The 27,917-nt window shown below is 40.8% G+C and overlaps 2 protein-coding genes across 3 annotated transcripts; both read right to left on the reverse strand.

Annotated features, from left to right (window-relative positions):
* Positions 1-217: 217 nt before the first annotated feature.
* Positions 218-11,252, reverse strand: phf3 (PHD finger protein 3). Of its 2 annotated transcripts, none has more exons than XM_034152202.1 (16): positions 11,113-11,252; positions 9,450-9,703; positions 8,263-8,388; positions 6,795-8,160; positions 6,148-6,424; positions 5,754-5,796; positions 5,223-5,334; positions 4,968-5,124; positions 4,749-4,865; positions 4,416-4,538; positions 4,183-4,327; positions 2,993-3,176; positions 2,761-2,908; positions 2,584-2,673; positions 2,147-2,342; positions 218-2,062 (listed from the first exon to the last, which is right to left on the reverse strand). In XM_034152202.1, exons 2-16 carry the CDS (start codon positions 9,685-9,687, stop codon positions 309-311), a joined length of 5,076 nt encoding a protein of 1,691 aa, XP_034008093.1. In that variant the 5' UTR covers positions 9,688-9,703; positions 11,113-11,252; the 3' UTR covers positions 218-308. The 2 variants fall into 2 exon arrangements, with proteins under 2 accessions (XP_034008093.1, XP_034008094.1); XM_034152203.1 differs by having other exon boundaries at positions 9,450-9,699; positions 11,113-11,239.
* On the reverse strand, positions 11,152-27,582 carry LOC117499716 (isoaspartyl peptidase/L-asparaginase-like). Its single transcript, XM_034152300.1, has 7 exons — positions 27,396-27,582; positions 26,367-26,509; positions 25,993-26,156; positions 25,504-25,622; positions 25,241-25,351; positions 24,581-24,796; positions 11,152-11,276 (listed from the first exon to the last, which is right to left on the reverse strand). Exons 1-7 carry the CDS (start codon positions 27,580-27,582, stop codon positions 11,152-11,154), a joined length of 1,065 nt encoding a protein of 354 aa, XP_034008191.1.
* Positions 27,583-27,917: the final 335 nt, after the last annotated feature.

Below are 27,917 nucleotides of genomic sequence, written 5' to 3' on the forward strand. Positions count from 1 at the left end.
AGGAACTGGATATATACAATAAAAAGGTTAAAATGTTTAAACTGTTCCAATATTAAGTTCTTCTTGGCTTGAAGAGAACATGTCTTCACAATCTGACTGTAAATTATATTTCATTTTGGCTGTATTGTTATGAACATAAAATGGGTTACTTCTATGAAGGAAATGGCATACAAGCTGTGGACCGTTGTATAAAATAACAAACAACTTCACAATCAAGTGTTTTGAACCGGTTTAGTAACCAACAGTCTTTCTTAAAGCCCCCCCAAACCTTGTCAGGGCTTTAAAAAAAAAACAACTAAAAAACATAATTAACTGTCTTTTGAGCTTCTCCGTCCATTCTCATAATCAGAGTCCCTCCTGTTTCTGTGTCTGTCCTTACTCCGGCTGCTGTGATCCTCGCTGTGGTGTCTCTCTTTCCTCTTCTCGCCGTAGCGGTCGTCAGAGTGTCCGCGGTGCCTGCTCCTCTCTCTCTCGTGGCTGCGATCGCGCTTCCTCTCCCTGTCGTGGTTCCGGCTCTTCTTCCCGTGATGAGTGTCCCTGTGATGGCTGTGCCTCCCGTGGTGATCTCTGTCCTCGGACGTGCGCGGCCTCTCCCACGGATCGCTGTATTTCTCCTCTTGACGCTTGTGTTCTTTGGCCAGGGACGGAGGTGGGGGAGCTGGTTCGGGACAGCTCTCTGCGTACTGTGATTGAAGTGCAGCGAGCGCGTCTGACGAGCTATTCTGAACCCACGGTGCACTGTGATTCTGATCCTGGGGGGGTGGGCTGGAGAAAGTGTTAGGAGGAGGAGGAGGAGGAGGGCCTGTGGGGTAGCTACCAGGTACCTGAGGCTGCTGAGATGGGATGGATGCATCCTTGTGTTCTGAGAGAGCTGGTGCCACTACAGAGTCCTGCTTGATCTCTGTGTAACTCACTGCCTGTGGTTCTTCTGCAGGAGCACAAGCTGTCTGAAGTGCTTTAGTATCAGCCTGGGATGTGCCCGGGTTTTCCTTTTCACTCGCCGGTGATGGAATAGTTGTTTGTTTTTCTTCCTTGGGTTTGCTCTTGGCCTGATAAAGCTGTAAATATCCTTGGTGAAAGAGTGTAACCGGCTCTTTTCTAGCACTGCTCACAACAGGAACAGGTTTGGGGCTCAAAGGAGCGGGGTGGCTTGCTTCATCCTTTTGTAGCGACGCTGTTTTATCCTCATTCACACTGGAATAGGCTGAAGATTTTTTCAATATTCCACTTAAAGGAGGTTTGGAGCTATTGGCTGGAGGAGCCATGGATTGGGGCTGCGACAAAGAGTTCCCTTCAGATGGTGTTTTTTCACTCTCAGACAAAAGGCCAACGTCTCCTTTGTGTGCAGAAGCAGCGCTGCTGGTTTCAGTTCCACTCTGCGCTGCTGAAAGGCTCGATAAAAAGGCTTCGGTCGATACATCTGGAGGCTTATCCTTCAGAGAGACTTGTGCACTGTGGGTCACCGCTGCGGCATCCTTTCCTGATGAGTTGTTAGCAACAGATGTAAGAGTCGGGCTGGGTAGCGCCGGTTCAGCTTTAACAGATTTAGCGTCTTTCTTCCTGATGACAAAGCGCTCTCGTTGTGAAGCAGCTGTTGGACTTTTTAAGGTCCCAGTCGAAGCCTCTGTCTTTGGAGCTGCTTGGGTCTTCTGGCTGTCATCTGCTGTTGTTGCAGGTTTACCTCCAACATCTGGCAGAGGTGGAAATTCCCCACCCAAGCCTAATAACACACCTGGAAGAAAGCGCAGTGGTTTTCGGGGCTCCTGATTGTTGGGCTCCTCCGATGCAGATGGTTCTTCCGAAGATTCTGTAATCGGCTCTTTCACTTCTTCCGTAGGGTTAAGTGGTTTTTCATTTTCTTTTTTATGTGTAGTAGTCAAGGAGGAGATGAAAAGTTTCTCCTCCTCCTCTTGCGCTCTGGTTTCTTTTGTGGAAATGGTGATGGGCATGATTTCAGGAATAATCCTGGCAGTTTCGTTCATGTCCACAGGAAGAAATTCCCTTTTAGGTGCCTGGCGAATGATGAGTCCAAGAAGAAGGTTGGCACGGTTGTTTTCTAAACCTGTCAAAAGGAAGAGATTAAGACAAATAAGAAATGTAATGTCACCTACAGAGAGGAACATAATTCATGTTGCATGTTCTTTACCTGGCCCATCAAAGGGAACAAGCTGATGTGGGACTTTTTCAGTGGCACCCAAAGGAATGATATACATATCCTTCACTTGTTTCCGGTTATTGGACACCACCCCGAAACGCCTACGACTGCTAAAGTAGGCATACAGAAGAGTATAGGAGATCTCATCTTCGTCCGTCTCGGGGGAAAAGCGGATCAGGCACACCTCCTTTAATAAAAGAAAAAGCATGCGTCAGTAAAAAAAATCTGCAATCCAAGTGCCAGAGGTTTGCACATAAATCTTCAATGGAGCAGCTTTATAATGCATCACATGTGGATGTTAATTGTAAGGACTTAAGCTGCTCTTGATCACAATGAAACTTATGTAATTCTTGGTGATTATATTTAATGACAGAATTTTACTACAGGCTGTTTAATCCCCTTCAGTGGGAAAGCTGCCAAAAACTCACTTTAGTTCCCATTGCCCGAATCTTCTCCAAGTAGTCCCACACTATCTGTGGAGTTATCCTCCCGCCAACTTGAATGCTGTCTGGAATGTCCTGTTGAGAGAGGAAACAAAGATCCAACCTTAGTGGCAGTACTTAGTCTAGCTACTCAAAAAAAATTCTTTTTTTTTCCCACGTTACCTCAGTCAAGTTGTCCAAAGTGCCTGAGACAAGGAAGGCTTTTGTCATTAACTTGGCCACAGCGTGCATGTGAACGAGTCCTTGCCACAGGCACTTCAGGTTAGACAGGAAAGCGGCTTCTTCATCTCTTCCAGCTACATGATCCGACCTGTGGCGAATACAACAATTGAGCTAGCTTGCAAAAACTAAGCTTGTAGACGAGAACCACACATGATCAGAAATGACTGTTTACCTTCCATCGTAGCCTGACTGAGCGCTTCGGAAGCTTTCCTCTAAAACGGTGAGGTGCAGGTCGTCCTCTGCAGGGGTTCCCGCGCTCTTGGTCTCTTCTGATTTGGTGGACTGCCTCCTGACAACTGTAGTGGCAACTTTAACCACCTTGGTCGGTGCCTCCTCCACAGGTGGCGCCATACGACCTATTTTAAATAAAGAAACAACACAAGTTGGTAACTGAAGATAATGACAGCAGGAAAAAGCATAGAAAGTGGTGATGTCATCTAATTTACTACTGTGGACCAGGGCAGCAGCAAAACGCATTTTAGCAACCTAAAAGTAGAAGTTTATGTGTATGCTAAATTTAGAATATGTTCACCATCTGACATTACCATCAGTCAGCCTTTCCCTACAGGCAACTGCCTCATCAAAGCCACCAGACCGCATTGAGAAAAACAGTATTTTTAGCTTGCAGAATAGTTGCTTTTCTACTGTTCGTTTGTGGCAAAAGTGTCATTTTCAGTTTTAAAGGGTTAGTTCAGATTCACCAAACTCGTACAATAAACACTAATCAGGCCAGCGGTTGACCAGCATGTCTCGAGTTCTGCAAGGTTACACAGGTTATCTTAAAGAAGTGTCATATTGATTATCAAATCAAGCAATCTGATTGGTTCTTAGCCATGGTATACTGAGCGTATACCACGGGTAGAATTGTAGTTACTTTTCACAACAAGTCAGTATCCCTCCGCGTCTGAGAAAAACTGTATACAGTTGGGCTGAAAAGCAAACTGCCTGCAGTTTGCTTTTCAAACTGGGACAAGAAAACAGCGGAGAAGTAACGGGGCAGAAACCCTCCTTTTTACGCAGCGGTCCAGACATAGACATCAAACTGCAAAACATATTCAGTGTGCAGTTCCTTTGGCATTAGGGCAGGGATATTTAGATACTTTCCAAGGTTTGACATAATGAATTGTGCTACTTTTAAAGCAAGCAACGATGTTTTCAAATCTGTAATCAAAAAGGTCCGCAAAAACATTTAAGATTAACTTCGACCTCCGGGGGGGGGGGGGTCTTACTATGGAGGAGTGGATTGAGCCGACCACGCCCCTTAACTGTGATATAATGGCCATATACCACGGCCTGTCGTGAGCTATTGCTTAATTATCCCATTGATGACTAACATTACAACTTTTGTATTTCAGGGTTTACCTGTGCAGATTTTGCAGTGTAGGTCAAATAAGTGAGACTTGTGTTGGTTGGTTGTGTCTTTCTCTGTGCCGGGACCCTCTGCTTTCTCCTCAGGGGTTTTTGGAGATTCAGCTGTGACTTCGGTAACTTTGGGAGGTGAGTCAAGCTGACAAGGGGAGAAAATAATAGACATTGAAGCAAACATGTCACGAAAACATTAAATAATCTAGAGTAATATTTGTTGGGGCCCTTACCTCTTCAGGCTCAGGTGCTTTCTCTGGTTCTTGGCTTTCAATTTCAATTTCTCCTTTGTGTGTGATTTTAGTGATCGGCCGTCTTTCTGCCTCTCTTTGCTCCTTTTCAATCATCTCAATAGTCTGTAAAATAAGGAATATATTTATTTTTAACGGGCTACTGAATGTCTTGCATTCCAAAATACAACCAAATAAATGTGATAAAAACGGGGAAAACATTTCAAGCTTAACCTTAACTTACCTTTTGTATTGTTAAGGGCTTTAAGAAGAATGCTGTCATTTTCTTACAAACTTGAAGGCATATATTCAGTCTCACAGGAAAGCATTACTTACATGTCGGTTCTCCCTTTGTCGCCAAGCAGCTAATTCTTTAGAGGCCAGTTCCTCGGGGCTCATTCGAATCAGGTTACCAGGAGAAACTTCCCCTTTGAGAACCCTCTTAAAGAGGACCTAAAAATACAACAAAAGAGCAAGTGTAACTATGAATATATTAAAACTCAAAAGGCAACACTCAAAACATTTGAATCATGCCTGGTTTACAATGATACTTACATTATTTTTAGTGTCTTTAAGATTGAACATCAAGCTTCTGTACTTGTTCTTGTATTTGTTGTCAGTGTCTTTATACAAGTGAAAAAGCTCTCTCTCCGTTTTCTTGGCAACTTCAGAGGCCTTCTCCACTGAGACTTTCAAATCAGACTCCTTCAACCTGAGGCGCAGAAAGTTTAGGTAGTCGTTTGTTAAGTTTTTCAATAAAAAAAACATATCAGTTTATCTTTTAATTACTTTCACTCGTGAAAAACGTACCTCTGGATGAGGATTTCTTTCAGAGAGTCCCGCACACTTCGCCGGATCGCCTCCACAGACACAGGTTTCTTTGAACCTGAAGACTTACTTTTTGACTCTTTCAGATAAAAGCCTGTGAAGACAGAATGAAGATATCTACTGAGCAGGAGGGAAAATCTGCGACAACAGGGATTTCATACAAAGTTGTGATACAAGAAGGCTGTTATCTAATATCTAAGAAAAGACAGAGATAATGTGTATTATCTTCTGTTTTGAACAAGACTTGTTGTAGATGTAACTACATTTAGGGCTGAAACTAATTATTATTTTCATTATCAAATGACCTGCTAATTATTTTCCTGATTTATCATTTGGTCTATTATATGTCAGATAGTAGTTAAAACTTTCCATCCAAATCAAATCAAGTTTTATTTATAAAGCACATTTAAAAGCGATTTTTGGTCGAGCCAAAAAGTGCTGTACATGTAATAAAAACACATTACTACAATCACAAACAAGTTTCTAAGTTTCTAAACACTTCTTAAAAAATACCTGTTTTATGAGCTGCATCTGTGGAGTGCCTCCTGTCTGGATCCTATTTTAGGAGAGAAAAGGAAAAAGCACATTAGCCATATCATAGTTAATAAATTCAATAAAACAGCAACATTTAAATTGAAATATTCTAACCCTCGGCCAAACATTGAAAATACAGGTTGAGTATTTATGTGTGGGAAAATGTCCCGAACCTTGGTGGGTATACACACACCCATGTGCAAACCTTCTTTACAGGCAAAGTAAAAGCAAAAAAATAAATAAATACATTGTACAGTGTTGACACAAATAAAATATCCTGGGGGAACAAATAAATTATCCTTTATATCGAAAGATTTACATTTAAGCATGAGCAAAACAGCTTTATCAAAGACCTCAAAGTGTCACTGCTTACATTTCTTACTGGTCTGACGCCTCCTGAGGTGAGTTTCTCGGAGGGTCCTGGTTGGGGCTTGGGGGGCGGCCTCACATCCTGTTCCTCCGCCTTTGCTTTCACTTCTGGTTTGGCTGCAATCGGGGGCTCGGGCTCCACCTTTTTGCTTTCTTCCTCACAACACTTCAAGCACACGTACATCTGATCTTCCTCCTCCATCTCGCGTACTTTGGTAAGGTCGAGACCAACACAGTCTCCGTGGAACCAGTCTTCACAGCGACCGCAGCCTACCATGAACCTAAAAGAAGTGCAGACATTATTAAAAGGTGTTTTTTAAGCATTCTGTGCAGCAGATACATTCTGGCCCACTATAATAATGACACCAGTAGAACAATTACATTTTTGTTCACAAACACTTATTTGACTGTAAGGCAATATCTTTTGATATTTGTACAAACACTGTGGTAACTTTTGTCTTTCCTCATCATTTCTATCATCTTTAAAATCCACTAAACTATTGCAGGTTGTGCTGGGTAAATGTTCAACTATCAAAAATTCTAAATTGTTCACATTTCTATAAAAAAAAAAGATAACCGCCTGCAAAGTTAAATCTACAACATACACCAATTATGTCTGAGTAAGAAAACGATCTGTTTTGCAACACTTACGTGTTATTGTGCTGGTTCTTGCACAGGCCACAGCAGTTGTTTCCATCCCATACCGACTCACTGTTAGCGGGTGTCTCTTCAGCATTTTCCTTCTTCACAGCAGGAGCATTGTCTGGGATAAACAGCTGCGGCTCATCCACGGAGATGCTTCTTGGAGTTTTACTTTTCTGTCTTTGAAGAATCTTTTCTGGCTTTTTCAGTTTGGGCTTTTCCTGCCCCACCTCTTCTGTCATTTTTAAAGGATGTCCTGGACGAACAGGTGTTTGAGAGGCCGTCTCAGGCTTGGAGATATTGGGTGGAGACGTGTGTTTAGTTGTTCCCTGCGGATCAACACGGTTGCCAGACGATGGGCTCTTCTTACCGAGAGAGCTTGGCTTCCCTTTACTCTCACCTGCGCCCTGTGTCTTTTGGATTTTAGTAGCATGCTCACTTTGGGTGATTTCTGCAGGCCTTTTCAAAGGTGAAATTTCTTTCTTTTCCTTGAGATTTTTTATTCTCAGCAGGTCGTCTCTTTGGATTTTGGATGGCATGTTTTGGGTTACTTTATGTCCCTTAACCGTGTTATTTGGTTTATCAGAAACCAAGTCTTTATTCTTGTTAGAAGGCAGCCCTAGTTTCGACTTCGGTAGTGTTTTGGCCACAATCTGTTGTTTTTCCTTATCATTTGTCTTGTTACTAACAGTAGTTCTGTTATTCTGAATGTTTTCTGGCTCTTTGAGGCCATCCTTTTCTTTACTGACGGTTTTTAGTTTTTCAGGAACACTATGATTGTCGTGTTTTGTCTCTTGCGTGCAGGCACTCCCCATCAAAGTCCCGTTGGAGGTCTGCACGTCGTTGGGATTCACATACGGGCCGAGCCCCAGGGCCGCATCATCAGCAGAGCTCTTCTCAACTTCAGCAACTTCAGCAACTTCAGCTACTTCAGCGACTTCAGCGACTTCAGCTACTTCAGCAACTTCAGCGACTTCAGCTACTTCAGCAACTTCAGCAACTTCAGCCACCACTGCCACGTTCTCAGGTGTGGGATTCTGTACACTGACGGTATCACCTGGCAGCACCGCAAACCCAATGTCCCCAGAATACGCAAAGCCACCATCAAGGCTCCCTTCAACATTGTGTGTGTAAGAGGGTCCTGGAAGCAGCTCAATCTTAAATCCTGCAATTGTGACAGTCAATCGTCTCAATACAACGGAAGGATTCAGCCATAATGCACCTTGAAGATCATTAATATCAACACGTCCTCCCAGAATAAGTTCTTTCTTCAGCTGGGCGCCTTTAACTCCTTTCTCGATAAGAAACGACTTCCGGATCCTGTTCGCTGGTTCCCTTCCTATTCGTCCTCGGGTCATGGTGTTGGTGGATGTGTCTGTTTCAACAACAACAACAAAAAACATAGAGAATAAATGTCACACCCTTTATAGTTGACGGTGTCATATCGTGGAAATGGGAATCTAAATGAGTGATTTACCGTTCTCTAAATGACTTGGACGTTTCTTCTGCCTGCCAACAGGTCGCTTGACTTGTGAAGTCTCTGCATCGGTCAGTTCACCGCTGAGGCCTGTGGGTGCTGAACCATCACCGAGAGCTGCAACAGCTGAAACAAATACAGGTATTTTAACTTCCTGTGTACCAAGTGTATTTCTTTTTTAATTATGTATACATTTAACACAAATAGAAATTTAATTGGCAATCACAACAGTCAAACAGATTGAACTCCAACACACTAAATAAATGGTTTGAATGCAAAGCCTGATAGGAGTGACACCACAATATTTGTGTGCAATTCAAAACTTAGCAGTAGGTGAAATGTAAGTGAACCGTTATGTATACTTAGAACCTCGTTTAGCAAGGTCTATTGTGAATTATAATGCCCTTTAGTGTGAAGCAGCCAGATTAAGGCCGCTACACACCAACCCGATTTTGGGAGTCAGAGGCCGTCAGAGGCCGTCAGAGGTAGTCGGGCATTCGCGGCGCCCTACTCAGGTTGGTGTGTCCCGCACCGTCGTCTCTTTACGGCACATTTTCACACCTCCCGCGGCCGATTCAACATGTTGAATCGGCCAAAGAAAGTCCGGCCAAAGAAAGTCGGGACAAAGAAATCACTCTGATTGGCTGTTCAGCTTAGCGAGTCAGTGCATGAGAAGCGAAGCGGAAGTGAGGGACCAAAACAAACGATTAAGAAGGCACACACAGACGGTTAATCTTTTTCATTTTCATCTCACCCGGACGCAAGAGTTTCTTTTTTATGTTTACATGTTTTCGATCGACGAGAGAGAGTGAAAATGGAACCCAGACGCTATTTGTTGTTTGTTTATATCACGCAGCCTGTTCTTCTTCTCTCTGTGTATAGTCTGTCTTCCGGTTGTTGCCTCTTTTGAATGACGAATACACACTACCGCTGCCTGCTGGTAAGGACAGTTATTGCCACTCGTCAACTGAAGTCTTTGCGGTGTGTTCGTAGGCGGGCGGCGTAGCCGACGCAGGCGACGTAGCGGACGTAAAAGTCGGGACACCTTCGGTACGCGTTCTTTGGTCTCAGGTTGGTGTGTAGCGGCCTTTAGGCTTTGGTAGTAGCATATGTAAATTAGCTTTAAATCAAGGTTTGGTATCAATACAAATCCATATTGGACATTTGTATTTTGTCCGTTGACATACCTGTTGAGCCAGCAATTGGAAAAGTGGAGTCCTCATTGTCCAGCAGATTGAACTGAGAGGAGCTTGCACATCCAAACATGGGATCTTTATCACTGAGCATGTTCTTCAGCGACTCTTCCAGCCGGAGTCCTGTCCCAAACTCATTACTGCCGTCACATTCCAAATTCTGACCAGCTATCAGGGAGTCGTCCAACTGGTCACTGGGTATTAAACTGTTAAAGCTGTCCACAATATCCATGAATGCTGCTGCCTTCCTGTATGAAAACAAACAGACAGAATGTAGGAAAAACAGCAGTAACCCATTTTGATCAAGCAAAAACAATTATATGAATAATTATAGAAGAACTATCTTGATGCATGTCTTTGGTCTTATCTCAGCAAGCTAGTAAGGATGAGCAGATATTCATTAGTTTTGAAGGCTAAACTACCTTGTTCCACAGTGATACAAAGCAACAGGCAGTACAAAGTGTATAATAAACAGAAAATTACAAAAATAAGATTTTCATATCATGGATAACTAATATTTAATTTTAAATAAGACTGTATGTCGACATATTTGTTTATTATGGACCATAATCATTTTAGGGTTTTAAAGGAACCATGAATTTTGTTTATTTTTAAAGATGATATCTGTGTCTTAAGGTTACGTGGGGGTCCAATATGGGTCAATTTTAAGGGCCCCTTTATCCAGAATGGTCGGTCATTTTGGATTATCCAACCACGATTAAACACTTTTATAAAGGTTAACATGTAGAGAAAACAAATTCAAGTTGAAAGGTGATTGATTACTGACGGAATGTCCCTTTTAAAGTTGTTGGAAATATAGTGATGGGGAGCTTTAAACTTTGCTTCTGTGCTGCCTCAATCAACTGTAGATGCCTGTTTACTGTCCTGCTACGGTCAGGCTGCGTTCAAATAACCTCGCATGATCTCAGTTGTGGCCATTTCCGTGGGTCTTTCACATTGCGAATACAGATTAGGTATATTTCTGCAAGTGCAAAAAAAGCTTTTACAATGACCAACTTGGAAAACCATCAAAAGCAAAGCTATGATTAAATTAGCAGCAAGTTGCCCATTCCTTACAATAAAGTTACACTACACAATAGTGTGCAGGCCAGAAATAAACAGTGCATTAAAAAAACGCTACGTTAATATGTTAGCAGATCTCCAGACGGGTTTATGCAATGATCCCTAATATGACTTAATCCCAATTTGAAACACAGCATGTTTGTGACCTAGTTCTCTCAATGTATGAAGTGTTTGCTAGTTAGCATGCTAGCGTTATAAGACGGCTAACAACAATCCGCTGCAGAGCACTAGCATCATTAGCAAGCTAATGCTAGCATAAGAAGGAAGTTACCACCTTAGGTAACTCACTGTCTTAAACTCATGAACTGATCCTGTGAATATAATTTGCATCAACAAACATAAAGGCCAGAACATCAAAAATGTGTTGCATAAAATATGTAAACGTTTATTTAGACCGCTCGGTGCTTAATCTGTCAGACAGGCTAGTCCGCTTGCTTTAGCATTAGGCCTCAAGCTACCAAGTTTGTTTGTAGCCTGAGTGCTGCTAACGATCGTTAGATGATCACGCCCACATGCTCCAATGCGATCAGTTCGGATATTAAGAAATATTTATCTTCACGTATAATACTCTTACCTCTCTTTTACTGCAATGCTGTCTCCAACTCGTTTAGGGTTACATACTAGCACAGCTGCTCCCAGTAACTTCCTCCAACTCGGCCGTCATTCGTCCTGCTGCTGCAAAGCCCTGACAGGCAGCGCTGCTTGTCACGTGGCTTCTGTTTACAGGTAGCTTAGCAGCTGATGGTGCGGACATTACACTTGTCTACATTATACTTCTATTTGCGGGGTTTTCAATCTTGTTGCTCTGTAAACAAGAGTCCACACGGGTTAACTTTATTGAAGAGCAAACTATGTTAACTTTTTAAATGTATTCAGCGAACTAAAGGTGGAAAGGCTATTTTTTTTCTTCTTCCATACATTAAATCAGGGGTGTACAATTTGTTTTTACCGAGGGCCACATACAGACAAATATACGAAGGGCTGGGCCACTCACTAGAGATGAGGTATATTGCCTCATAAGTTCAGTTATAAGTTAGCAAAATTAATCAAATATAGGTCAATTATACTTGATACTTGATAATGCCTTAAGAAAAAAACAGCCATCACAGCTCTCCATAGGGTTTCATTTATTCTGTTGGCAGCTCATCCGTCAAAACATGTGAAGCCTCAGATTGCTTATAATAAGGGGAAATATGAAGGGTCTATTTCAAGCTGGTTATGTAAATAAGTTATTGGGCCTTTTTTCTTATCAACTAAGATTTGTTAGAAAATGTTTCCAACTTTAATTGATTGAATTTATTTGAAAATGTTTACATACAGTATATAAGTACAACAATATAAGACAAGCAAAAGTTTAATTTGTGGGCCGTATTACATTATACTTTTTTAATTTGCTGAGGGCCGATTCAAAATGGTCAGCGGGCTGCATTTGGCCCCCGGGCCGTAGTTTGCACACCCCTGCATTAAATAGTGCAACGTAAAATAGTTGAAACCCTCTTGCCTGGAAAGCAAATGTATTTATTATGTGTGTATGTATTATTTATTTCTACTTCTTTTTTTGTTTAAGTGTGACGTCATTTATAGCTTTTTTTATGAGATCATATATGGGCCATTCTACCGAATTGGACCAAAGTAAAGTTGGAAATATTTTGACATTTTGTATGTTTTTTTCCCAAAACTTTGTCCATATATATTTTGTCCCATATCTAAATTACACATTTCTAGTAAAAGAACCGTACATGTTTATATCGTATTTTCAGACTGTATTGGAATGTTCTTCCTCTCCCAAAAATTGTCACTACCGAAACATAGTACATACACTGTAGTAAAAAGGTATTATATTAACCTGTTAAAATTGTTTAACCTTCCCTTCTCTAAATAGTATTTTAACAAATATTTCTTGAAGGTTTTCACAATTAAATCAATAAAAGTGAATTTTTAATCAAATTTCAAAGTTCAATTTATACAATTCATAAAAATCTTAATGCAATCTTTCTTTGTAAAATGCATAATACTGATCATATTGATTCCAGAGTTGATGATTGTTGAAATTGAACATACATTAAACCAATCAGTATCATATCATTTTAGTTGATAACTCAATATACTTTATTTTTTACAAAAACATCCAGTGTTTCGGTAGTGACTGCACTGTTTCGGTAGTGACTGCACTGTTTCGGTAGTGACCACAGTATTTTGTTCTCAAGGTTGTATCATATTACCTCAACCTTATTGCTTAATCTTAACTCATTACATGCCTTATGTTGGAAATATTACAAACACAAATGTTTTGGGGTCAATAGAATCATTTTATTTTTGAAGACATAACAATTGTTCATCCATAAAAGTACATTTAAAGTACACAGAAAATAATTACCCAGGTGGATTCAGAAGAAAACATTGACATAATTGATATTATGCTGTTGCTGTCAGGCTTCTGAACGCTAACCAATATCAAATAAAGTGTCAGTAGTATCAAAACATATATATATATATATATATATAATAACAATAGATAGGCTCAGCAGCAGACACACCTTAGTGCAAAGTGAAATGTCAGTATTAATAACAGTGGCATATATATATAATCACAATAATACAAAATTAACTGTCCCAGGTGTAGGCAATTTGGGGTGAAGTGTCTTGCCCAGGGACACAACGACATGCTGACTGCAGTGGGGTTTGAACCTGTGCTCCCCTGATCCGAACACCAACGCACCAGACCACTGCACCACACGCCTCCCAATAAGTCATTGTACAGTTTATCAATGACGACAAGTTTTTCTTTATTTTTTTATTGAAGGCCTGTTGGATTTAATCAGCTCGCTTTGCACTGCCAGAAGCCCAGCCTGAAAGGTATTTTGTTGCTCCACCTGGCGCGCCGACACCTCCACCTGGCGCGCCGCCGAGTCAGCATGGCGCGGCATCACCATGAGCAGCTGGTCGTCCGATTCCTGGGCCTTGTGTGAATGCAGCAGCCGTTCGTCGTGCATCTCCTTGGCACGCAGGTCCTCATTCTCCTTGCTGACCATGGCACGGCGGTCCATCGCCATGATGGTGTCAAGGAAGCTGTCATCCCGTGCCCGCTTTCCTAAGGAGAAATAAGCAAGATACAAGATCAGTTTAATCGCCTAGTAGGTTGTCAACAGAGACAACATTGGACATGGTGCAGGCAGGGACAGTGTACAAAATGAAGTAGTAAAGTAGAAGATAAGATAGGATAAAATAATATCAAATAAAAAATAAATATCAAAGTGCCCTTATTTATTGTTTTGTGCTTAATGTATGCTTGAACTTTGTTTTATAGGGATTAGTGGACATCAGTTAGATGTGTAACCTTCTTTCAAGGCCAGAGTAGTTACAGTGTAAGTGGATTGACATCTAACATAACATGGCTGAGTACAATTATAACAATCAATACAAAAAAGGAAAAATAAATAGAATTTCAATTACATTTCTACTTAAATGTGCAAAAATATTAGAACATCAGTCTTTGTGGCATGCAGGTAATCAACTGTTTAAGCTTTTACCATTAACATGTAGAATGAATGTTGCAAATGACTTGAAATTATAGCAACTACAATGTATTGTTAGAGGTAGCATTATGTCCAGCTAGCATGCTAATTGCTAACGTTATATTATCGTTTTATCCCGGAGGGGAAAACTAGTTTCTAATCCAGAGAGAAACACCTCGCCTGAAACACACGATTAGTGCCATGAGTTAGTGAAGCAAATTACAGAACATTGCACACTTATTCACAAGTCAAAACGTGTTCATAGCGGGCACGGCTGAGAATAGCTAGCTAGCTAGATGTTGTTAGCCAGCTTGGACCTATGATAGCAAGTTCTAGCATGGCTAGCTCGATCTACTGAGCAAATAAAAGTACATCTAAGACTAGTATTGTGCAGATTAAAACAGTGCAGTGCATGCATTTTATTTTACCTTCGTAGTCGTCCCGACATGACTTTGCCAGGTCTGCTAACTTTGCTGAGCCACGGAAACTGCATTCAGTAGAAGCTTCTGAATGTGGCGCTCCGCGTCCTCCGAGTAAATCGCCAGAAGCGCCGACACATCCTCATCACTCCACCGCTCCGATGATTTATTTAGTGTTGCTATAATAACTGCTTTCACAAAAGTAATCTCTTCGGGTGCGCTGGCCCGAAGCGAGCAAATACAATGGCTGCTTACAAAAAAAAATTCAGAGTCAAACGGGCGTGGTTTGCATTCCGCACAGCCAATCAGACGTATGAACTATTTTCTCCCACGACAGTCCCTGCTCTCTAGCAGGGACTGAAAAGCGGGTCAGACGAACTAATTTGAACTACTTTAGTTCCTGGGGCTTTTTGGTGTGAACGCAAATATATCGTAGTTCTGATGAACTATTGTGGGAAAAGTACTGTCATGCAGTTTACAGACACATGTCTCCCTGTTGTTGATGTTTGGGGCAACGATCCAAAAAGGTCTTTTCCTGCAGAAAAGCGAATAGGACAGCTTCAGATGAGGCATTTCCAGCATCAACTTCTGATGCAGATTCAGCATTGTGTCAGAGAGGAACCTCTTTTGTTTCTTCTTTTTGAATCTTGTGATCGTTTCATTTTTCCCTGCTGATGCCCGACTATTGTCATCTCGACTCAAGAACATTTTGACTATCTCCATGGTCTTTTTATTACTACTTCTCTGATAGGTGAACCTCGATTGTGGCTTGTCTAAAGTCTTGTTTAACTCTCTGTGGCCGATACCTACAGTTTTTTTTAGCAAATTAACAAGTTTGTATTTTCTGAGCAATCTGTCTGAGACAGCTCTTCTTAATGCATTTTTCTCTTTGTAGCTGACAGACTTGTATTTTTTCTTAATTTGGTGTAGAAGTGTATTGTGAAAAAGAAGGGTATTTCTGATATTAGCAGGAACTCTGTGCTTCTGTACATTGTTCCATGTTTTTGTTCTTGGGGAACAATTTGACCCATCTGATGTCAACTTCAACCTTAACCTCTGACATCTTTTTTTTATATTTTGCTTCCCTCCGCTGCATGTCTTGGACCTTCTGCTCTAGCTTCTGTAATTTTCTGGAGCTACACATTTTTTCCTTTCTCCTTTTCTTGTCTGCAGGTCTATGTTCTGGTGTCTGATCAGCCTCGCTAGAAGTGCTAGTTGCACTTCTCGTCCTTTTCTGGTCTGCAGGCCTATGCTCTGGTGTCTGATCAGCCTCACTAGAAGTGCTAGGTGGTGTGGAAGCCCTGCAAAATGTCTCCATCTCGCTCTGTCGTTTCAGACACCCTGTGCTTTTGCTGTCTTTTCCTCCATGATTTTCTGACCTTCCTTTGTTCCCTGTTCGATTAATCGCTAATACATTTCAATTTTCCTTCTTCCTTCCGGTTTTTATTTCTTTCTCTTTCCTTTCTTACATATTCTTCGTGTTTCAGTGGGTCATCCCTCACTCTTTGTCTGTATTCTCTCAGCCTCTCTGATCCACTTTTTCTAATTCCTTTTGGCATGTTGGTGTCTTATGATTCTCTCTCCCTGAACAATTTCAGACAGAAATTAGCATTATCTACATGTTTAAACTTTAGTCCACAAAACATAGCCTAGCTAATGTTAGCCTACATAGTTACTTACATCAGAAGACATAGACCAGGGGTTTTCAAAGTCTGGGAAGGTGAGCCTCCCCTCAGAGAACATGAGAACAGCCGCGTCCCCCCTCCCAATTATTATTGCTATCATTATTATTATTATTATTGTTGTTGTTGCTATAATGCAGGGGTATTCAATTGCATTTCAAAGAGGTCCAATAAGAGCAAATGTCATTAAATGCTCTGTTTTCGCTGTCTACCTTTCTCTTTTTTGAGCACGCCATTTGAAGTTACTCCAACTGTTTCTCTCTTCTTGTCTCGTCTCTGTGTGTTTGAATCTATCGTGCTGACTCACTGACTGCACCGATTTGAATGGCTGAGTAGCATCACCTCCTAAAAACATTAAAAAATAACTTTTTAAAACCTTTTTATCTTTATGTTTTAAATATGTGTTTTAAACATTTTTTACATTTTCAACATCGTGGATGAATCCTTATATGCTCCCGGCAACACACTATGGGCTCAGAACAGTCTCATAATACACACATGCACACAGAAGGATTCACACTTGTATTTCATGATCCGCAAAAGGATTCACACTTGTATTTCCGGATCCACACTTGTGTTTTTCAATGCACACACAAATGTGTTCCGTTTCATATACATGTAAATAAAATCCAAATACAGAAAAAAGTTTTACATATGTATTTTTGATCCTCACATATTTGTTTTCCGTTTAAAACCGCTGCACCTGCAAACACAAACCGCTTTCTGTGCATGGATCGCTCTGCATTCGTGTGTGGGTTTTTTGAGACTCCCCTGACGGTGACCCGATTCGTACTTGTAATTTTTTCTATCTATAGCCAATCAGATGTCTCCTCAATTCTAAGCCAATCACATGAGCGCGCCCCCACAAGGGTAGATTTCTTGCGTTCATGACGTAGCGCTTCATGTACGCATTTTGCGCTGTCCGGAGCTGACAGGTCCATGGAGCCTGCCTGCAGGCGCTAATCTCAGGACACCTCCACTCTCAGTACATTACCACTTTCCGATCAGGAAATGCACGCAAATACAAGCCTTTATATTATTAAGGTACAGTGCCACTTTCCGAACCATTAATGAATGCTTGTGTACACAAAAACGGCAGGCAAAACTGTTTTAAATGTGTGTTTCCTGTATGGCGATCAGCTGCTTTATTTATGTCTGTATGAAGTTGTTGTGAGTGTGGAGGGAGCAGCTACAGGTTAGCTTAGCCTAATCGATCAGTGCACTACGAAGCCAGTGCTAGACAGTGAACTGTCAACGGGGGGAGCCCCGCCGGTCATTATCGGCCGATATTCACTCTTAATAGTTTGATCGGTGCTCTCTATAAAGGCCGATCAGGAGAGCTGGATCTGATCGATATGGACATAAACGCGAGTGAAGTTTTAGCGAGCTGCATGAGAAACTGACGGGCTGTCAGGAGAGAGGGAGGGAGAGAGGAAAAGAGATGATCCTTACTCCCGTGTTATTATCCGGTCATAGTCCGGTAATTACCTAACGGAAACGCTGCTACACAATTCTTATTATTATTATTATTGAAACATGACCGGTAAGTTTCAAATTTGTCCGGTAAAATTAAATTCTGTCCGCGGAAACCCTGCTCCGGACTACGCAAAATGCGTATATGAAGTGACATGAACGCAAGAAATCTACCCTCGTGGGGGCGCGCTCATGTGATTGGCTTAGAATTGAGGAGACATCTGATTGGCTATAGATAGAAAAAATTACAAGTACGAATCGGGTGACCGTCAGGGGAGTCTCAAAAAACCCACACACGAATGCAGAGCAATCCATGCACAGAAAGCGGTTTGTGTTTGCAGGTTCAGGGGATTTAAACGGAAAACAAATATGTGAGGATCAAAAATACATATGTAAAACTTTTTTCTGTATTTGGATTTTATTTACATGTATATGAAACGGAACACATTTGTGTGTGCATTGAAAAACACAAGTGTGGATCCGGAAATACAAGTGTGAATCCTTTTGTGGATCATGAAATACAAGTGTGAATCCTTCTGTGTGCATGCGTGTATTATGAGACTGTTCTGAGCCCATAACACACTGAACATCAACTTTGCCTCCTTATTACACTCACCCCTACTTTAGTGCTGGGAACAATGAGTCTGCGTCTTTGATGCGCACATGCGGGTGATGCGGGGATCAGAGTCCTGCGGGGATCAGAGTCCTGCGGGGATCAGAGTCCTGCATTGGGTCGGTACCCGACGGGTGACCCGCAAAAAAAGTGATTCGCGGGTGGTAAGTTTCCTCAGACCTCTCCCCGCGGGACCGCGCATAATCATAACCTCTGCACCGCATCAATCTGCTGCTGAGCGCGCCACATTCGAAATGGCTGAGGTGAAGCTCTAGCGGAGAATACAGCATTGTAAATAACTCTTCCTCAAGAGCGAAATCCAACGTCTGGGAGGCTTTTGGTGTCATGGAGAAAATAACCAACATCCCACGCTTTTTGAGCCAAATACGCAACTGCGTGTGTTAATAATTGCATGTTTTCAGTGCTCCTAGGATATGCGGGTTCGGGTCGGTTTGCGGATCTTGTGCCGACGGGTCGGGTCGGTTTGCGGAACTAATTGGCAATATGTGCGGGTGGCGGGGCGGGTTCGGTATTGCACGTTGCAGGTGCGGGGCGTGAGCGGGTCTTGAAAATCAGACCCGTGCAGGACTCTGGCGGGGATGCAATGTAGACAGGAATAAACGCAGATCAGCCTCTGGCTGCAGCCTTGACCGGTACTTGCTTTTGATCAAAGTCAATGCGGAAAACCCGCACTCACACCGGTAGGTGGAGGTGAAGGGTATGAGCACTTTTACAACCTTTTTGGCGAGGTGGGGGAACTCGGTCTCCACAGACAGCCAAAAGTGTGCAAGTGACACTTTACTCATCTTGTTCTCGTTACTTTTTTTTCTCATGCTGCGCCTCCCCTGAAGCTCTCTGGCGCCCCCCCAGGGAGGCGCGCCTCACACTTTGAAAACCGCTGACATAGACTAAACTGTGGTCACACTACTTAGGTATGTAGCCCTAGCTAGCACTTTAGTAACAGGGCTGAAATAGAGGGGGATGAGGCTAGAATAGGTAATCTGTTTAGTATTTTGAGCAAAACACTTCATAGACTTGTTTTTTATATATCCAAGACCTATAATATATGCTTAAAAATACTATAATAGGAGAACTTTAAAACATTTATTTCAAAATAACCTGCTTACCATTCATTTTTGTCACTACCGAAATAATCATGTCACTACCGAAACGTAACCATATGTTTCGGTAGTGACTGTTTCGGTAGTGACGATTCTAGCTAAATTTGAGCATAACTAAAGAATGCTAGCAACTACATGGCTAGCATACACATTTTTGAAGAGGTTTACACACATAAAAACCTAATACTTTGCATAAAACCCCCAAAAAGTTTACTTAATAGAAGAGAATATGTGTTCGGTAGTGACAATTCTTAAGGTTACACGCCGATTTTCAGATTTTGGAACAGATTTATATCAAAAGTATGGGATCGAGCTATTTACCATTCAGCCATGAGGAACAGGGATGCAGTGTCACTGCCTTGTCAAAAATGCAGGGGTGTGGCTAAAAACCAGGCTCAGCCATTGGACTAAAACCCCTTGTGTTTCGGTAGTGACATGAAAACTGGGGACATGATTTTTTGAGTATAGTTTTTTTATTAAAAAATTAAACCCACAATAAATCTAAATATTCCGACTTCTGTTTGAATGTAATCATAAAGATCTTCTAAATACACCATCGAACAAAATTTAAAAAAATGTTTTAAGTGTTATTTACAGAACATGAAATTTAGATGTCAGGGTTGGGGACAGCTACTTCCCAATAGAAAGTACCCTATAAATGATGTTTTTGTATATATTAAGCTTATCACTATCTAATTTAATGCCTTGTGTTTAATAGAACATAACATATTCTTAGTAAATATCTATGTCTGAATACTTAATTGTTTTGTTAAATAGTTTTTCTTGTTGTGGGACTGCACTTTGCACAAATTCGGTAGAATGCCCCATATATTAAGCTTATCACTATCTAATTTAATGCCTTGTGTTTAATAGAACATAACATATTCTTAGTAAATATCTATGTCTGAATACTTAATTGTTTTGTTAAATAGTTTTTCTTGTTGTGGGACTGCACTTTGCACAAATTCGGTAGAATGCCCCATATACTCAGTAAAATGATCATGGTTTCTTTTAAACTTTACGGAAAAATCGGCTTTTTCATGCAGTCGTTAATCATTTCAAAGGAACCTGTTATCATAAAGCTTTCGTTGAGTAAAATTGGACTTGGGACTCTTGAGTAAACACAAACATTTCCAACTTGCATAGCCTACAAATTTGTAGTTTGTGTAGCCCAAGAATATCCTAACATTATAACACCATCTCTTATTTAAGCCAATAACTGACAATATACATGGGTTGTATGATGAGATAAGGATTTTTTTATAATGGAATTTGGTGCGCAAAGTTTAAATACTCTTTTATAAATGTATATAACTGTCATTCTGAATGCATAGTTTTGCTCTGCACACCAACAGCAGGACATTGTTATGATAACATATCTGTTGCTCTGACATCTTGGCCTCTGAATGACTTCTTCTACATCTATTTCATACTTTTAGGACAGTTACAGTTTAGTTTGCCCACGATCAAGTTCCTTTAGTTTTTTCCTTAAGCACTGCACCAACACCCTTCACTACAGTATGAATCTTAAGTTTTCACATTTACTGAAATACATTGAGATTACTTATAAGAACAACATAAAAGTAATTTGAAAATTGTAAATAATAGTTAGTTATATTAAAAGCCCAGGTTTTGAGGATACTGCTGTGCTTCAAAATAATAACTACTCCTGGTCTCCAGTTCAGTGTTTTGTGAACCACCACCTTATGAACCAGCAGTTAAGAGCTTCCCCATGACTTAAAGGGGACCTATCATGCAAAATGCACTTGTGTACGTCTTTTATACATGCATATGTGTCCCCGGTGTTCCAGGGAACTCACCAAGTGTCAGAAAACACAACCCTCTCTATTTTCCTCCATACCCAAATCTCTAAAAAAGGGGCTGCAACGGATCTGATACAGACTGATCCAGATTTGAACACTTCTATGACGTCACAGAAGTGGCGTTACGGCTATTGGGCCAACTCTCCACCTATCAGGGGAATGTGGGGTTGGGCCACGGCCGGCCATTGCCGCTCGAAAGCGCTGGAGACGCTGTAGTGCATATGCCAGGCCTGTAAGTGGCGCTGTAGTCTGCCACAAAAGCAGCGAAGAAGACTTCCCGCCCATAGTTACCATGGTTACCCTTCTGTTTATTCTCCGCTCTGGCTTTTTTTCTCCCTCCCCGAGGCAAGCGTTTGCTCCCGCTGCTTTAATTCAATGCAATCCCTCCCCGTCGAGGCAAGCACTGTAATTCTCTCCGGTTAGTCCACCAGCAGATGACAAACACCCACCTCTCCGCCTCTCCCAAGGAACGAGGGGACCGTGCGGCAGAGTTTCAGTTTCAGTTTCTTTCGCCGGTCAAGATGTCCGTTAAAGTTTAAATCTTCCGGACAAAATTAGAAAAGTGCCGGTCAAAGGTCTTCTTTGTTATTTATTGAGCTTTAAAACAAATGAATAACGACTCTATATAATAAAACACGGAGGACGGAGATCTTTTTTTCTCCCCCTCTTGACTTGATCAGAGCACGACTCCCCTCTCCTGCAGGGGGGCGTGGTCAGCTGCAGCTCACAGAGATCAGCCCCGTAGACAGCAAACAGCACATAGAGCGAAATGAGGCATGGCTAAAATGCATGATCTGTTTGGTATTTTGAAAACAGAAACGTATAAATATACCTTATATAGGTATGGCCCTACAATATATCATTTAAATATAGCATGATAGGTCCACTTTAAATCCCAGGAAGTAAATGGTTTTGCTTTCTCATTCAAATTCAGAATCAGGTTTGTATACAGTGACTGTCTCTGTAGCCATTATTTATGAAGCAGCGCCAACAATGCTGCTGGCCAAATGAAGAAGAGGCTCATGAATGAAGCTGTTGTTATGTTAACAACCCCCTGATAGTCCATTCCTACCAGAGGTGATTACAAAATACGATTCAGTATCACAGACATACTGTACAGTGCTTAATTTATGTATTCAGTAAATGTTATTGAATTTAAACCAAACACTTGATTCTTAAATTGGAGCAGGGTGGTCTTGAATCCTATCCACCCTTTTAATGCTTAACAGCATAAAGAAGATTTTAAAGAAGATGTTCAGATGAACTTTAAAAGCACTTTAAGGTAAAAAAAAGAAAAAAGAACTGCATACAATGGTTTTGAATACCGATGTAAATTGACAGTCTATTACATTTTAAAACAACACATTTACACTGATACATCTTCCATTTAGGGCTGGGCAATACATTTGATGTAGTATTATGAGACTTGATATTGTCTAGTAGTAATGTGACTAAAGCATTGTCTTTTCTTTGTTTTAGAGGCCATGTTGCAGTAAAGTCATTTCCACTCACTAGATTGTAATGGGTGTTCTATTATTATTGAAGTCATTATATCCACATTACTGTTTAATTATTTATCAAATCTCTCACAGAACAATAATTTTTGCTCCAAAGGTTAACCTCATATTTGTAACCAGATATGGTTTTTTTGTATGCATATCACCGGGTGCCATTTTTCTGTTAGTTGTTTGTCCACACTGTGTACCTTTAATACGGTCCTGGGAGGAGAAACGCTCATGGGGGGATATAAACGTACATAATGAAAAAATAAATGTTTTTTGAAGAAAAAAAAAAATCAGACATTTTCAATTAGTATTTAATGTAATATTCAATCCAGAAATCAGGGGATAACAACTGGTCCAATTTAGATTTACGGAACGTCTACACAGCAGCGTTAAAAAAATCTTGAAACGCTTCTGCCCATTCACTTTGAATGGGGTGACGTCACTTTCCCTCACTTTTCGCCGAAATGCATTGTGGGCAGGCGAGCGGAGATTTTCAGGATTTTGAGGATTCAAAGTTGAACAATGTTCATCTTTTGAGGCTGAGGTGGAAGCGTCAGCCAATCAAATCCCGTGTACGCAAATCTGACAGTTCAAGCTCTAGCCAATCAAACGGCGTGTATGCTGGGAGAGACATACCGCAGGTCATTTCCTCATATTCCAAAAAATGGAGGAGAAATTAGCGGTAGCGAATCAATCACCCGGTGCTTTATGACCAGTCCCTATTTACCTACCGGGATATAAACCGGAGGAGCCAGGCATGGAGGGAGGTGGCAGAGACAGTGGTAGGTTTTCGCCTGTTTTGGGGAGTTTATATCCAGTTTACTTCGGGCTTTTTTGCTTCGTATGTCGCGGGCGGGAGATTCATGTGATTGGTTGCTCGCAAAAAATGCTCAAGCTTCAGATACGCCCACCTCCAAGATTTTTTTAACGCTGCTGTGTAGACGTACCGTTAGAGTAATATCTACCAGCTTCTCAATTATTTCATTATACATACAGTATGTAGCTCTGACATGCTAATTAATGAAGAAAACGAATTTCCTTTGGCTACAAACACCAGTGGCAACTATCAACAATGACAGACAGTGTGGTCCAAACCATAGAGAATTAGTAGAAAAACAATTAAGAAATACAGTATGTGTATTCTATAGCTCCAGACTTTGAATGTTATATTGGCATAACCAGTGGCGAGCCGTGAGCTTTATACCTAGGCCCTCTGACCCCCACCCCTTCCTTCGAAAAAAAGACGTTATTACGTCACAGCATATTCTTCAGCGGAATATCAAAACAACGGCCCAGGGTGCAAAACGCATCAATGACAGCGACCCTCTACCACACAAAACAACACCTGTGAACCCAATTTGTGTTCTTTGACATTGAAAAGGATATTGCATTGTGTTTGTTACTTTCATTGCAGTTGTATGTCTTAAGTGTAATTTGGCATGCTTTTATTTTGAAGGCGAGTTCACGCTGTTGACAGGAAGTTGTTGTTGCTATGGAAACAAGAAAAGTTTCACAGCGGGCGGAACTCGTCATAAAGTCCGCGATAATAAAACCCACCCATTTAGAGGGAAGATATGATTGGTCAATTGTACTGTCATTTGACATTACTCTCTCGTTCAGTTACTATAGCGGGCCCTCTGTGAATCACAGAGAGGCCCGCTATAGTAACTGACATTCAAACAGAGACTGAACAGGCAGATTCGAAGGATTTATTTCTTTGGAAATGTCATTTTATTAAATCAAGTTTTTTTTCGGTAAAACTAATGAAAAATATAACAAAAATAATATTAAAAAAATATATATTTTAAAAAAATATATATTTTTTTAATGTTTTTAAATATTATTTTTTGGAATATCTTAGGCCCTCACAGAGGGCCTAGAGGGCCCTGACGGCTCGCCACTGGGCATAACTTTTCATTCAGTCTTTCCTTTGGTTGTAATCCATACCACAGAACATCCTGATCCACTGCTGCCCAGGCCATTCGCTCTGTGGTACACGTTGCTGCCCACTGTCCTGACGGAGAAACGGCTATAGCGCCTCCTGCACCACGGACACGGTGTCCCATGTACCGCAGAGACAACTGGGAAGAATCTGCTAGAGATTTACCTGTGAGAAAATATGGAAATTAATGGAAAATCAATATTCAGGGAATCAATGTGTGGTCATGTCCTTTAACAAGTGTGTCCATGTTCCTGCTGCCATTGTCAAAACAAATCAGACCTTCTTAAAACTTGCAAACCATTGTCAATGAAAGCCAGAATGTAAAAAAAGCTCAAATTGCATCAAAGTGGGACCTCATAGTAAACAGGACAATAAGACCGTATTTCATTATTTGAGTCCCACAGTATCTAACTTTTCCTCATTTGACTTTGGTATAAAATATAGGCTTGTTCTAACTAACTAACTAAACCAACTCTCTAATAAAAAAGCTAATTTAATAACTGCAGCCATAGTTATAATGACTACATTTCCATCAAATCAAGACCAGATAAAGTCCGACCCATATGTGGCCTGTCTTAATGTAGAGAGTTTGAAAGTGTGATACTTCACCTTGTTCAACATGTGAAAGAATGAGTCTGGCCAATGTCACTTTGAGAATAGATTCTCCATGGCCGGTACACGACACTGCACCACTGAGGTTGTCTGCATATCCTCCAGAGCCTAATTTACAAGAAAGAACACGGGAGAAAAAAACATTTAATCTACTTTTCTTTTGCTAGATTTCACACATTGGTGTCCTTAAATACTATAAAAAGGTTGGGAGTGCAACTGAAATGATAAATGTTTTATAGTGAAAGTGAATGAAGTCATACCAATGATGGGAGAATCTCCCACTCTGCCAACCATTTTATATCTGAGGCCTCCAGTTGATGTTGCACACGCCACGTTACCATCAGAGTCCACAGCGACCGCCCCAACAGTATCATGGGCCCTGGAATGACAACAAAAGGATGTAAGGGATAACATATTTCACTTTGCATATAACAAGTAATCATCACGTTCAATGAATCTTAGTATAATGACCATCAACCCCACATTCTAGTCTAATGTTTAAATTAATTTAAATGAATTACATTGTTTCTGTCTGCTCTTGGATGCCTTTATGTGACAACTTAAAAACATCTCCTGCAGTATTACCTTTTGTTAAACATTCGTTACACAAGCACATTCTCTGCCTAGTAGGATCTACGGTTATATTATATTTATGTTTCATGCTAATTAACATGAAAAGGTGATGTGAAGAATGTATGAATGAAATCGGAAGTGGAGAATAGCATGGGTTAAATGATGAAGATACTTGCCACTGAGAATTGAAATCCTCCATAACTCCAGCTAGACAGTTGTTTTTTTTGTCCCACTCTTTCCTCTCATACTCAGTCACCAGTTCATCAGTGGGGACGGTGGCCATGCCGATACTCTCTGCAAACAGGTTTGCACCTCTGCCTGTCAGTATGATATGGGATGTCTGGCATGTTCAATGGCAGCGGACATGTAAGAAAAATAAAATGGATTTCAAAACGTTTTCATTATCCTGCAATACAACAAAACCGTATCATACCAAAAAGAAGAAAAAAAGATTCAGTCAAAATCTGTAATCGAATCAGTGCATTTCTTACAGTTAGTGGTATTTACTGTTCCTTCAAAGAAAGACAAAAGCAAGTATTTAAGACAACACCTTTTCCATCACTGCCCGTGCCAGTGACACAGGATTGGCGATGTTATTCACTGAAGCCACGGCACCACTGGCAAGTGTCCTTCCATCCATGATAATGGAATCAAGCTGCACTTCTCCTTCAGCATTTAGCGCAGCTCCATGCCCTACAATCACAAAACATAACTATAGTCAGCGTGTGAACTGAAGGTCTTTTATCTGCTGAGAAACTAAATGAAATTCAAGAGCAACGGACAGAGAGGGTGTGAGAAAAACAGGCTTTTCCTTCCTTCTTTGGAAACAGAGGCTTTACGCTGCCTGCTACATCCTCTCATATCCACAGGGTGGTGACACAACAGTTTAAAAACAGCACAGTACTGTGAATGACACATTATTGATGAACAGATTGTATTTACTCGTACACATTTGTTTGGTACATAAAACACCTTTTAAAATGTATATTAGTTTCGATTAATTCAACAGCTTTTAAGTTCTGCAATGTAGTTTAGATAAAACACACAAAACTACTGAAGCACAAAAGAGATATACATTACTGTGCGATCAGTTTATCCATAATTTCTCATGCCTGAGACTGTCCATTTACAGTAAATTTACTTCGTAAAGGTTCTAAGTGAAAAGATTTCAGGATTAAATACATTTTTCATTTTAATTGTCCCCAAAAGGTGTGACACTCATTTAAGAACACATATAATAATATTAGTATTATATTAGGGTTTAACACATACACATAATTTAAAATGCAGATGTGTTTTGGGATTAAAACACATTTGGGATGAATACCAGAGTATAAGGATGAGCCCTTTTATCAGTCAGTAACCTGACCCCTACTGATCATCATCACTGTGATTCTTTATCAGATGAATGTTGGCATCCCCACCAGCAGGTGGAGACGTTGAGCTACACACAAATGTAACTGAATCTTTGTGCATAATGTGAATGGGAAGCGTCTATAGTCCTATATACTCCTAGTGCAGACTGCATGCATACATATTTAAATATGGGAATGTGAACTAGTATTTGTGTACAGTATACCTGCATTAAACGCAGGGTTATCCTCCAGAGCCATCACGGCTGCCTCTACAGCATCCAGAGCACTTCCTCCTCCTTTCAGCACAGAAGATCCTTGACGTGCTGCAGCCTTCACTCCATCCACAGAGGCCTTGGCCAGGTCCTCAGGTATGGCCCACGCCCCCCCATGCACCACCACCACTGCTGACATCCTCCTGCAGGAGAACACAGTGTTAAAGTATTTTTTATGACATCTTTAATTTTCCTCAGCCTTGGAGGGTTAGTCTAACTTCAAATCAAATCTACCATCGTAAATGAAAAATAATTATTTTTGTTTATTTAAAAATAATAATACATATCATTGTTTTAATTTCAAAATGTTCATAGATTACAGTAGTGTATTTCAGACTTCTTTTAACTTCTTAACCTTGAAAAAAACCTCACATCTCAACTTCAGGATCATGTTCAAAACTCAATTTAAGTAGACCTCGAGTTTTTTTTTTCAAGGCTAAAAATGTACTTTGAAACTTGTCTTTAAAAAATAAT

The sequence above is a fragment of the Trematomus bernacchii genome, unplaced genomic scaffold (assembly GCF_902827165.1).
Source record: "Trematomus bernacchii unplaced genomic scaffold, fTreBer1.1, whole genome shotgun sequence".
Lineage (NCBI taxonomy): Eukaryota > Metazoa > Chordata > Actinopteri > Perciformes > Nototheniidae > Trematomus > Trematomus bernacchii.